This window comes from Macrobrachium nipponense, chromosome 6 (genome assembly GCF_015104395.2).
Source record: "Macrobrachium nipponense isolate FS-2020 chromosome 6, ASM1510439v2, whole genome shotgun sequence".
Taxonomy (NCBI): Eukaryota; Metazoa; Arthropoda; class Malacostraca; order Decapoda; family Palaemonidae; genus Macrobrachium; species Macrobrachium nipponense.
The window spans coordinates 42868603-42882178 of NC_061108.1; the positions used below are offsets into that span (position 1 = coordinate 42868603).

At 42.0% G+C, this 13576-nt stretch overlaps 1 protein-coding gene across 1 annotated transcript in view; it reads left to right on the plus strand.

Moving 5' to 3' along the window:
- Positions 1-376: 376 nt before the first annotated feature.
- Positions 377-13576, plus strand: part of LOC135216294 (bridge-like lipid transfer protein family member 1) — a 661298-nt gene continuing 648098 nt past the window's right edge. Inside the window, exon 1 of the mRNA XM_064251460.1 lies at positions 377-511. Coding sequence (XP_064107530.1) covers positions 471-511 — 41 coding nt within the window. The 5' untranslated portion in view covers positions 377-470. The remainder of the gene's footprint in view (positions 512-13576) is intronic.

The following is a 13576-nucleotide window of genomic DNA, read 5'->3' on the forward strand; positions in this document are numbered from 1 at the left end:
AATTGGTCTTTGTGCCCAGAAAAATTAGGAATTTGTATGCCAGGAAATATTTTAATTATTACAATTAATTTAAGCCTTCAAAGAGAAATGATTAATAGCATTTTTTATTACTCTTGAATGGGTGATTTTTGTTCTTTTTTTGTTTTCATTATTTAATTATGTATCAGTAAGGTATTTCTCTTTTCAAAAAAGGTGTATCCTATTCGCATAGCGACATGCAATCTTCATGACAGCACACAAGGTCTGGAATTACTGCTCATATTCAAAAGATATTAGTGCCCACGAAATTACGTTTGTGGCCAAGCATGGCTTGAAAGCGGTGGGTGGACTAGGCGAAGCTGCTCGACCTGTGGTACATCAACCAGCGGTAATGGGTGGTGGCCTTGGTTTTAGTGATTTTTTATTCAGATGTTTGGTTAGAAGCTGCTGCTGTTACTTTGGGACCTGTATATGTGGATGCTGCCACCAGTATGGATGTTCTTTATCATGACATGCAGGTTATACAACACAAGTAAGTTCAGTTGTTTAATTTTTGTACATTTACATATTATAGTATAACCATAGCCTTTTAACCATTAACTCATTTTAAAGTTATCTCACAAGATGTTTTAAGATGATGTTTTGAAGTACAGAGATTGGATGTCGTTGTAAGACTGTTAAGGGAAGCTTTTATTAAATCTGAGTACTACTTTCGGTGTAAATGCAGTGCCAGAGGACTTTACCGTAAATGTCCTATTTTCAGTTTGTTGAGATTTCTTGGAATCCAAAACTCTTCTGGCTTACCACCTTATGGCATGACTTGTACATCTCTTATAAGAGTTTTTGATGATTTTTAGACTGTGAAGTTGAATAATTTATTACCCGTACTTAGTTTTTATCAATGCTGCATGTTTGACATCCACCACTTTTCATTTGCTAAAGGAAACATCTAATGAACAAACATTCATGATGATAGGAATTATGAATTTTATTAATATGGAACTGTACTTAGAAATATTGCTTACTGTCTTGTTATGTTTTGGGGGCAATAGGGGCAAATCCTTACTGATAGTTATCTGTTTTTGATTTTTTAACGCCAATTAGAATTGTGATGCGTGTGTTTGCTCATTTGTATTTTAGAAGTGTTCGGTAGTCATTAATTTGTTCAGGATAGTCCAGTGCACTTAATCCTTTAAATCACTGGCCATTGCAGTACTGTTGGTATCGAACTAGAATGTATAATCAGTAATGTATTGTTTGCCATATGTCCTATACTACTCTGTTTTTTCCATCTGTCCATCGCCTGTGGTGTTTTCGCATGGTAACACTGCGTCCTGGGCTTTAAATAGTTATGCTATGTTTAAGTTTTAGGTAAATAAAAGGATATCTGATGGATGAAGGTCATCATTAATTTATGGTGTTTTTTAAGCAGTCAAAGCAGGGTTCTGCCACGTTTAGCTTGTTCAATTCTTCATGTGAAATGCTTTATGTAGTTTTAAATACACTGTGATGTTCATCAGGTTAATGACAGTTTTGAGAAGGTTTATTAACTCTCTGCCATTACCCATGATAAACCAGGTTTTGATGTAGGAAAAACCTATTTTTGGTAGCTGCTGAGAGTCCTCAAAGATGTTACACACTTATGGTCTCCCCAGGGCTCTGTTAGACAAACCAGCCAATGACAGAATAGTGCTTGTTGGCACAGTGATAGAATATAAAGGACTCAGGGCAGGAGAGCTTTTATCTCTTGTCCAACAGTGAGTCGCCTCGGCTCTCCATGCTCCATTTGCACAGATGTAACAAAGCATGTGTCAAGCCATCTACCTCATTTCACACTTGGTGTTTCGCAAGATAAATGTTCACGCCCAGTCCCATGCCATTTGCCAGGGAGAGTGGGTGGGTTTGAGACTCACAGCGGCCACCACAAGTAGGTTTTTCTTATGTCGAGACCTGTTTTTTTTTTTATAGCGTAGCCACTATTGTCATCAATGGAGCTTACAAAAGAAATTGACAGATGATGAAATAGCTTAACACCTAATGGATAAATTCAAAGAACCCAGATCAATATAGTAGAACCTCAGTTTCATACATAATCCATTCCAGAACCTCCACTAAATTCAAGCTTGTGAAAACCAAAAATATAATTCCCACATAAGGATAAGTAATACAATTAATGGGTTCCAGACCCCCAAAAATATCTTTAAAAATACATTTTCTGGGCTCAGTTCGTGTCGCTGCGCGAAATAATCCTTTAATCCATTATTTCTAAGGTAAATGTACTAACACATACCAGAGAATAAATAAAATAAAGAAAAGGTCAGTATAACTGACTCGCTCACACCCTCCAAGAGGGTGTCGGTATGAACACTATGGCGAGTGAGACCACTACCACGAACCGCTTGCCAATAGAAATCTCCCACTACAAAATCCCCACTAGAGGGAGCCGACCCACAGAGTGGGCAGCAACTACTACTACTCCATCCATGCTGCCGACTGCTGCGCCTCTGTGGTCATCCTTTTCAGTTTAGCGCACACAGCGTTACACGTGCCCTTTTTTTGCTCTGTGTTTTTGTGCCCTTTTTCTTGGATTTATTCGTCATGGAGCGTACAGCCATCGCAGCAGCTAAGTTAAGTATCAGTGATTATTGCTATTTGGTTGTTGCCGGCCTTGAGTCAGTATTTGCCGTTTTTTAGGTATAAATACGAGCTCTAGGTCGGAAGTATGGCAGTCATGCTTCTGCCTCGTGGCGGGTTCGTTCTTGGTCTTCCATACCCAGACCTTCCCTTATTTCATTACGCTCTATTATTGGTTATCTATTTTTATGTTAGGGGTACAGCCTACTGGGTTTATGTCATGCATGCATGTCTTTTCCACCACCTTGCGTAGGCATCTTCCATCCAGACCCTAGCCACAGCTCTTAGTATCGGCCCCGGCTAGCTTTGAGTGGTTAGACTTTCTTTCGAGTTAGTCGTACACTCCTGGATTTTTTCTCCTACTGTTTTATTTTCTTTCTTTACGTTTAGTGATTTTGATTATTTATGTTAGTGTACGGCGTCTGGCTTCACGTAGTCTAGGTTATGTTTTATTGGTCTCCACCACTATGCTTCCGCTCTTCAGTTCGGTTGCTTCTCTATAGCATCTCTCTGATTAGCCGGTTGCTTTATCCTAGGCTGTATTGTTTCATTGTATTACATGTTACCGTTCCGTGGTCACTACGTGATCACGGAGCAGCCAGACGCCTGTTCAGTCACCTTTCCCCCTCCTCCCGCTCTTCCATAGGGTTGGCCGGGGGGGAGGGTTGGTCTGCACACGCTCGCTCCACATACCCGTGCCTGCCTCCCTCTCTCCCTAGGCGGAGGGAGTAGGGGGGCTGACAGACCCATACTGGACCCGACCTCTCTAGGCTTCACGGCACGGCTCGGTGATGACTAAGGGGGGGGGACTGGCCTTTCCCCCCTCCTCGTTACTTACTCCGTCGCTCCGTTGCTAGCTCAAGTCTGTTTGCCCTCTCACCATTTCCCAGCTTACTGGTGCTCTTTAATCTACCGGAGCTCCGGCATCCACGTGGAAAGGTGCTAGTTTCACCCAACCCTGACGGGCGGACTGCGGCATACAGTTGGTCTTTACTAACCACTCCGTCGCGCTGATTTCGCGACACGTACTCCGCCACGCACCGGACTTAGTCCGGTACGTTCGATGTCTATAGGTTTAAGAATTAGTATTTAATTTAAAACTATATTAAGTTTAATTTAAGCTATCTTAAGCCAACCCCTCCGTTGCCTGCTCACACCGGATTTCCTCCGGGGTTCTAGCCTATTCAGGCGGTAAGGGGGAGGGGTTGCCCAAAATTTTTTTCACGCTCCGGCATGCAGCGGAGTTCTTTTAACCTTTAGCCTGTAAGTGATATCTTTTAGGATGCTCTGTATCTTTCACTTACAGACCACCAACTGTGAGCATCCGGGATGTAATGCCATGCTCCAGGACCCCTGTGGGCATGAAGTCTGCAGATCCCATGCTCCATGCGCGACTCTGCACGGGAACCTTCAGGTCTGGTTTCACGAGACCTGCACGATTTGCTATGATCTGGTGAGCCAGCTCTTAGACGGGGTAAGTATTCCAACTCCGTTAGCTAATCCCTACAAGATTATAGTTCTTAAGTTTAATTTTAATCTCTTATATTAAACTTAAGTTTGTTTTATATGGGATCTCGCATCCTCTATAGTTTTTAGTTTAACCTATTACTTAAGTTTTAATTTTAAGTTTAAACTTAAAAAACAAAAAACTAACAAATACCCTCTCTTCCAGGCTCCCGCTGTTAGAGACACCGCCCTGGCAACCCTGCGGGCTTGGGTCGGCGGTTTTTGCAAGAACGCCGCCAAGGGACAGCCCTACATCCTTGAGAAGAGGTTGGCGGTCCTGATCTTCCCCGGCGGCAAGTCAACGGGGCCCCCCCCCCCCTACGTCGACCAGCAGAGGCAGCCCCGACTATAGCGGCAATTTCAGCAGCAGCTCGCCGCTTCGTTGACTGAGCCAGGCCAGGACATCTCGTCGGAAGTTCGCGGACACTGGACTTAAATATTGAACCGATGGTAGGTGTTGACGACCTGTTGGTCGAGGTGAGTACGTTTGGACGCCCAAGGGCTTCCCTTGGCGCCACTGGGTCTTCTATCTCCTGCAAATTCTCCAGCTTCCTTCCAGGCTTTACAGGAGCTGAGCTCCTTTATACTTCTCCTGATGGCCTCCGTTAGACCTAAGGTCAAAGGACGACGGTAGTTAAAAACCCTGAGTAAAGACGTCGTCGTCGTCTAAAAAGACGTCGTCGGCGTCAACGTCTCGCAAGTCTCCGGCTACAAACCCCGGAGCAGAGAGGTCTAGAGCTTCTGGGTCCGGCTCCAAATCCTCAAGGAGTAGATCTTCCAAGGAGAGATCACATACTCCAGTGGAGTCAGCCGTTGCTCCCCTTCCTTTGGTTCCTGTTCAGAGCTACCCGACCACCTCCGCAGCAGCTCGCCGGCTTTGGATCCCAATGCTGGCCTGTTGCAACACATGGGGGATTTGGTTGGTTCTCTCAAGAACAGTATGGAGCAGATGTTCTCCCGGTTGTCCGATAGGATTAACTCCCAGGATAACATTATCGCCGGACTAAGCCAGGCTCCGCTAGCTACTCCCCCCACCTTTCGGCACAGGTATAGCTCATCTGCCACCACATGACTCTCTGCCTCCGTTCTCTATGAATACCCCTGGAGGGTGGCGTCATACTCCCCCTTCCAGGACGGGCTTATTTCTATCCCGGTGTGGAACTCGAAGGATTGAGGACTTCGAGTTCTACCCGGAGGATCTCCAACCCCGCCGTTCATTGGCTACGCCAGGCTCCACTGCCGCTGCCATGACGCGAGATGACAAGGTCCCTAAAGAGACAGTCCTCTATTCACGTGACCAGGCTCAAAGAGAATGGCTCAGGTGCTTAGAGGACATGGATTGTTCAAATACGAAGATACAGCCCTTTAAGAGTCCATTCACCATCTTCACAATGGAAGAGGGAACTCCGCTTCCTTTCCTTACCAAGATTGCTACGGTCACTATCCCAGCGGCCCAAAAGGGTGAGTCGTTACCGCAGCTAAAGGAAGCGGACCCTACATCTCCTTTACTTCCCTCAACCGGAGATTTGTGGGAAGACCTGCCCAACACTTTTTCGGCGGGCAAACTCAAACCAGACTGTGCTATGGAGCAGTTTTTGTTTTTTGCGGTGAGAAGCTGCCTAGACTTCTAGACAGCCTCATTCAGGCAGAGTTTTGATGCCAAGTCTATGGCTGGCCAGGTCTATTAACACATGGCCATGACAGAAGTGGCTACCATTTCTATGGTTCCGAGCCACTATTCAAGCTGATCACCAAGTCACTGACTCAAACGGTACAGTCTGACATGTTCGAGTTCGCCACAGCCAGAACGAATTGTCGGAAGCATGTCCTCCAGGAAGCAACTATTCGGCATGAACCGAATAAGTTGCTTTGTTCATCAAACATCGTGGGGAAGCAGACCTCTTCCCAGATGCAATGGTAAAGGAGGTCCAGGCGGAGGCTACAAGGCTTAACCAAAGCCTTAAGGATCGTTGGGGTCTCACTGCAAGGAGACGCCAAGATCAAGCAGTGAGGGGTAAGGCTCAGAAGAAACCCAGACGTTTCCAGCCTTACCAAAAGAAACAGCAACGCTTCGCCCAGCCACTAGTTTCGGCTGTTCCGTTGGTGCAAGGCGGCCCAACCCTCTACCTCCAAGGCCCAATCACAGCCTATTTATGTGAATTTCCCCCCAGCCTCAACCTTCCACCTCTTACGCTGTCTCCCCAGCCTTCAATCAAGTGTTTCGAAGGCCAGCCTTTCAGCAATATGACCGCTCGGGTAGGGGAGGCAGAGGTAAGCGATCCTTTCGTCAGACAGGATCAGGAAGGTCCCTTAATAGAGGAAAACACTTCCGGGGAGGCCGCGGAGGCTACCAGCATCAATGAGAACTTCCAGGTAGGAGGGAGGCTGTTTCTCTTCCGCCACCGGTGGGGATTCAGCAAATGGGCACAAAGCATTGTGTCGAAAGGCCTGGGTTGGAGTTGGGTGGCGAATCCGCCCCACCCAGACCTTTCCTTCAACTTCCATCCAAAGAATTGACTAGTATGCGTAGGACCTCCTTCAGAAAGGAAGCAATAGCGAGAATCACAGATTAAAGTTTCAAGGGCGCTTGTTCAGCGTTCCAAAGAAAAGGCTCACAAAAAAGAAGGGTGATCTTAGACTTGTCCCGTTTAAACTTGGCCATTCGCTGCGACAAGTCAAAATGCTCACTCTCGCAGGTGCGGACCTTACTTCCCCGTGGGCCGTCCACCACTCTATCGATCTTACAGACGCATACTATCATATCCCTATTGCAAGACACTTTCTTTCGCCCTTATCTGGGCTTCAAGATAGGAGATCAGGCATTCCTCCTTCAAGGTAGTTCCCTTCGGTCTCAACGTAGCACCCAGGGTGTTTCACGAAGTTGGCGGAAGTAGTCGTCCAACAACTAAGATCGCAAGGGATTATGGTAGTAGCGTATCTCGACGATTGGCTAATTTGGGCTCCAACAGTCGAGGAATGTCGCAAAGCAACACTGAAAGTAATCCAGTTCCTGGAATATCTAGGCTTCAAGATAAACAGGACCAAATCGAGACTCACTCCGGAGTCAAACTTTCAGTGGCTGGGCATTCAATGGAATCTATCCTCCCATACTCTGTCGATTCCATCAGCCAAGAGAAAAGAAATAGCGAAGTCAGTAAAGCAATTTCTAGGACACAAACTTGCTTCAAGGAGAACCCAGGAAAGGATTCTGGGTTCACTCCAGTTTGCATCAGTGACAAACATCTTGATGAAAGCCAAACTGAAAGACCTAACCAGAATCTGGCGCTCACTGAGCAAATGTCAGGTCCAGGGACAAATTATCATCAGTCCCTCAGATTCTACGGAATCGGTCTACGCCCTTGGTCCGAAAGTTCAGAACTTGTCAGTATCAGTACCCCTTCAGTTTCCTCCTCCGGGGATTACCATCCACACGGACGCTTCATTAGCGGTTGGGGAGGATATTCTCAGTTCAAGAAGGTTCAAGGAACCTGGTCACCCCAGTTCCGTCAGCTTCACATAAACGTACTGGAAGCAATGGCAGTGTTCTTGACTCTAAAAAGGTTACGTCCGCCAAAGAACTCCCACATAAAGCTAGTCTTAGACAGCGCAGTGGTAGTCCATTGTGTAAACAGAGGAGGCTCCAAGTCACGTCATCTGAATCATGTCATGTAGCCATCTTCTCCCTGCGGACAAGTTCAGTTGGCACCTCTCCTCCACCCATAATAGCTGGAGTGAGAAACGTCATAGCAGATGCTCTATCCCGATCATTCCTCTGGAGTCGGAATGGTCACTGGACAACATTTCGTTCCAGTGGATCCTTCAGAGGGTTCCAGGTCTACAAGTGGATCTATTCGCATCCCAAGCGAACCACAAACTCCCATGTTATGTGGCCCCCAACCTGGACCCTCTGGCCTATGCCACGGACGCCCTGTCCATAGACTGGAACAACTGGGAGAAGATTTATGTCTTCCCTCCAGTGAATCTTCTCCTGAAGGTACTGAACAACTCAGGACGTTCAGGTCAAGTGGCTCTAGTAGCCCCAGACTGGCCGAAGAGCAATTGGTACCCTCTCATTCTGGAACTGGTCTTCGTCCTCTTTCGAATTCCCAATCCCAGGCTCTCCCAGTCAGTACAACGAAGACTGTGTTCGCTTCCTCAGGAATTCTCAAAACCCTAACTTTATGGATTTCATGAAGTTTGCGGCTAAAGAGATGCGAATATTGATCCTCAAAAATATTCTCTTCTTGGAATCTGATAAAAGAGATTCAACTTTGAGACAATATTGATGCTGCAGTCAAAAAGTTAGCAACCTTCCTGAGAGAATCAGATATTAGAATCATGACAATCAATTCAGCTATATCCTTTTTCAGATCTTTATTTGAAAAAGGCTTAGCAGCTAGCACTATTACGACAAACAAGTCAGCCTTGTGAAAAAGATTTTTCAATTTGGTTTCAGCATAGACTTGACAGACTCTTACTTCTCGTCTATTCCCAAGGCTTGTGCTAGACTTAGACCTTCAGTGAGGCCTACGTCAGTATCATGGTTCTTAATGATGTTCTAAAGCTGGCTTCAGAAACAGATAATAACACATGTTCATTTATAATGCTCTTAAGAAAAAACTCTATTTTTATTAAGCTTGGCTTCAGGAGCTAGAATTTCAGAACTGTCGGCATTATCCAAGATCCGGATCATGTTGAATTTCTTCCCACAGGGGAAGTTCTACTTTCATCCGGAACGTAGTTTTATAGCAAAGAATGAAGATCCTTTTGATGAGGTGGGAACCGTGGAAGGTTGTACCCTTCCACAAGATATTTCTCTTTGTCCAGTGTCAACCTTACGAGCCTTTCTGTCCAGGACATCCTCATCCTCATCGGGTCCTCTCTTTAAGAGAGAAAAAGGTGGTACTTTATCTATTAAAGGCATCAGGCAACAGATCCTGTACTTTATTAAGCAAGCCAATCCTGACTCCTTCCCTAAAGCACATGATGTCAGGGCAGTAGCCACCTCAATTAACTATTTCCAACACATGAATTTCGATGATTTGAAAAAATATACTGGATGGAAATCGCCGACAGTATTTAAGCGTCATTACTTAAAGTCCTTGGAAGCTCTGAAATTTTCAGCAGTTGCGGCGGGTAACATAGTTTCCCCCGACTCTGCGTAATCTTTAGTAGAAGATCCAGTTCTCCTTTCTACCTATCTCACCCAACAGTTCGTCTATACCTGCCATGTTCATCTACGTTTACCTTGAGTCTTAGTTGCTCTTATGATGGTATAGTGGGTGCCCCTTATTTTTTTGCTAGGGTCACTCACAATTGATTGTATATAATGATCTCTTTGATGTGTTCCCCTTATTTTTATGCTAGGGTGACACATCGTATTTACAATGGTTACGGGTTTTGTATATTAAGTCATATACATTCCTTTATTATATTATTATTGAAGTTTGTTCTATTCAGTTTATTGTTATAATTGCTTTGATCTTTTTGTACATAATAACTATACACAGATACTAATCTCAACATATATTCCTTGTAAGCCCTGTATATATATGTTAAATTTAAGTTAATTTTAAGAAATATTATTAACCTTAAGTTAATTTTAAGTAATATTTCTATTTTTGTTGTATCATTTTGTGTATATGTATATTGTTAGCAATTATATTTTTTTTCATTTTATGTTATCTTTTATTTGAGACCCTTTTTTGTCTGTTTTATTTTGTTCTTACAATCTTGTGCTATTTCTCTGGTACGATTTCGCGCAGCGACACGAACTGAGTCCCAGAAAAGGGATTTTGACGTAAGGAAAAATCTATTTCTGGCTGATTGGTTCGTGTCGCCAGCGAAATCCCGCCCTGCCCTTCCCATCGCTCAAGATTGTCTGCTAACTTCAGGATGGCCACCAGAGGCGCAGCAGTCGGCAGCATGGGATGGAGTAGTAGTTATTGTTGCCTGCCCAACTCTGTGGGTTCGGCTCCCCTCTAGTGGGGATTTTGTAGTGGGAGATTTCTATTGGCAAGCGGTTCGTGGTAGTGGTCTCACTCGCCATAGTGTTCATACCGACACCCCTCTTGGAGGGTGAGCGAGTCAGTTTATACTGACCTTTTTCTTTATTTTATTTATTCTCTGGTATGTGTTTTAGTACATTTACCTTAGAATAATGGATTAAAGGATATTTCCGCTGGCGACACGAACCAATCGCCCAGAAATAGATTTTTTCCTTACGTCAAAATCCCTTTTATAGGAAATAAACACAGTTTTTCATACAGAAAACAAAGAAATAAATATAAATGACTAATGATATAATAAATTAACATCACTCTTACCTTTCTGAAAAACACATGTTAAGAGTGTGGATGACAGAGAGGAGTGGAGAGGGAGGAGGAAAGGTTATTGTTTGGAAGGGAATCTCCTTCCAGCAGGACTTCAGTATCAAGGACCTATCTGGGGTTACTTCTCTTCTTTTTATTGGCACTAGGATCAGCTTGAGAGTTACTGGACCCCTGTTGCACAACATAACTATCCAGAAACATTTGTTTCTGGCATTTCTTTTAAATTTGCTTAAACAAGTTAAACACAAAACTGCATTGTCATTAAACATGTTTGGAGACAGGGAGGGATTACAACTTCTTTGTTGGGATAATAATTCTTTACAAAATTTTTTGCACCATTCCACATGGCAAACATGTCCTTAACCCTTAATGGACAGATTGATTTTCAAGAGTAGTATAACAGGTTTGGAGTGGTGGACAGATTGATCCTGTAGATAAACAATATTATGCACTAATGGCAACTTTACACTGGCTAAATTCGTGAGTGTGGGCATCTCAGGAGTTCAGTTCTGCTTGTGACTTGAAAGGAGAATGTTCTGGGGCTCTCTCTCACACGACATCTTTTTAAAAATTTGCTCGTAAATATACCAATGGGTTGCTGTCGTTTTTTGTTCTTGTCTTTTACGATAGTATGTCGGTTGTAAATGTAATTTTACAAAGAAAGGTGCAAAGAAATATTAGAAAAAACAAAATTTATTTAAAGTAAAAATAAGCTACTGAATCTTCATTCTTGGTAAATTTACGAAAATATTTTTCAACAAATATGCTAAGATTTGTTACTGCTTTTATTTCTTATCTGTTTTGATATTGTGTGAGCAATAATTATAATTTTACAAAATAAAGTAAATCTATTTTTTAGAAAAAACATAAGTTATATATCAGTTGGTAAAATTTACGATTGTCTTGTAAAAGAGGCTCCACAAGGGGTTGTAAATAGTCATTTTCAACTTCTCATGGAAGGTAGGGAAAATTTTTTAGAATTTTTTTCTTTCACCATGTACATTTCCATATCTTCCTCTTTCCATTGATGTGTTGTTTTCACAAATTGCCAGACCTCAAAGTTTACCCAGCCTGAGGAGCTGCATATCCAGTAAGGGTTGATCCCTGAAGTAGGCACATTATGTATGCCCATTCATTTTCTGAATTTTTCAAACCAGCCTATGCTGGCCTTAAATTCACTAACAGCAGCACTTGTAGGCATTTTCACTTTCAGATCGGCATGCAACTTCCTCCAACACTTTGCTCCGAGTTCTTTCTTAATTTCTATAGTTTTTCTTGCCTTTTTTTTACAGAAGGACTAGCACTTAGAAATGTGGCCCCACGATGGCTTATTTTGCAGTTGCTCTTGAATAAAAAGCACAAAAGTACAAAAACATGAACACTAAAGCAGAATGGGTAAAAAAAGATGGGATGCTTTGTTTGGGCACTATATGGGACCCTGTCATGTGCTTGGCCCCTGATGGAGTGTTTCGGAATGGATGAAAACCGAGGAAACGTGCGATAACTGAGAAAATTGTGTAGAAAAACGTCTTATAAAAACTGAAATGTACAAAAAGAGAGTCGTACAAAAACCAAGGTTTGACTGTATATGGTTCAATGTATAATCACAGGTTATTAAAATGCCCTTAATGCTGCCCATATTTTTGTTTCATGTTATTGTATAATAAGGAAAATACATTTCCAAATAACAAATATTGTGTAAAAACATAATAGAAAGAGTATGTAAAGATATAAAAAAGTTGTATACAGTGTACAGGTAGTGTTCAGGTAATGATAATTTGCCTTACAATAATCTGATTTTACGATGGGGTTAGGTTAATTAACTAATACTGATGTGATATTTGAAAAATATTTATAAATTTTGCTCGTAGTGGGTGCAGGCAGCAGTGTACAATCTGGGAGCAAGAGACCAAATTACAATTCCCATCTATTAGTTCAATAAGTTCAAAAACAGCAAAAGATAATGATGAAAGTATTGTGATACTTGTTGCGTAAATGTGTACAACCATGAAAAATTGAATGTGAAACAACTTTTTAGCTAAGTACAACCAAATTGGATAACAACAACATCCATTTGGCTTGTATTTCAACCATTTTGCAATAGTAAACAATTACTGTAGTTGTTATAAATGACATTATGTAGAATAGGACTGATATATTTTTATATAATAACTTTTATTTGCTATAGATCAAAGATCAACAAGGAAATATACTGTTAAATTTAAACCAGGTTGTAGCAGAAGCTGAGAAAACTGTTCGAGCTGCTAATGGTTTATCGTACATTGGCAACAAGGATGAAACTCCCATAAACTTATGCCATCAAATACAACCAGAGAAAAAATTGAGAGAAAATCGTTTTTAACAAAACGACTGGGCTTGAAAGAACACCTTTCACTGTTGTTTTCACGCTGTTAAAAAATAGATATGTAACGTAAAGCTCATATTACAATGAAATAAAGTGAAAATAGAGAACAGAATCATGTAATGTTTTTACTCAATAAACATACTGCAAACACAGTCTGTTAACAAACAAAAATAATTTAGTTCACGATCACAATGAGATGTATTCAAGTCATATTTCAACCTAAAAACACATCATATAACAAAGAATTACCTTGTCATATGTAAATCAAGTAACTAGATGTTTGTTTATGCTAACTAGGAGCAAGAAAATTCACTCAGAATTGAGTTAGATATGGCAAAATAAACTTGTATTTGCCATTAGCTGATTTCCAAACCAAAACATTGACCGCTATGTTAGTATTTTATAATACAATGATATGAGAATACATACTATATTGGATAAGTTAAAACTCAAGAAAAACCCACTAAAAATTTGTATACCTGGTTTTTTTATTAGTTGTATCACAAAAAGTGCATTTTATGATGAAATTGATATAAAACAGGAATTTGTGGCTATTTCTCAAAGAAAAATACTGTGAATAGGCGAATTTTTTGTGAATAATGTGGGGAAATGTTCCAGAGAGAAATCCGCGAATGTGTGAGTCCGCGAATCTGGAGAACACGAATACAGGGGTTCTACTGTATATTTTCTTTTTCTTCTTTGCTTATCTTAATTTTTGCCACTTCGCCATCTACGTATCGGCGGCATCTCGAGCTCGTAC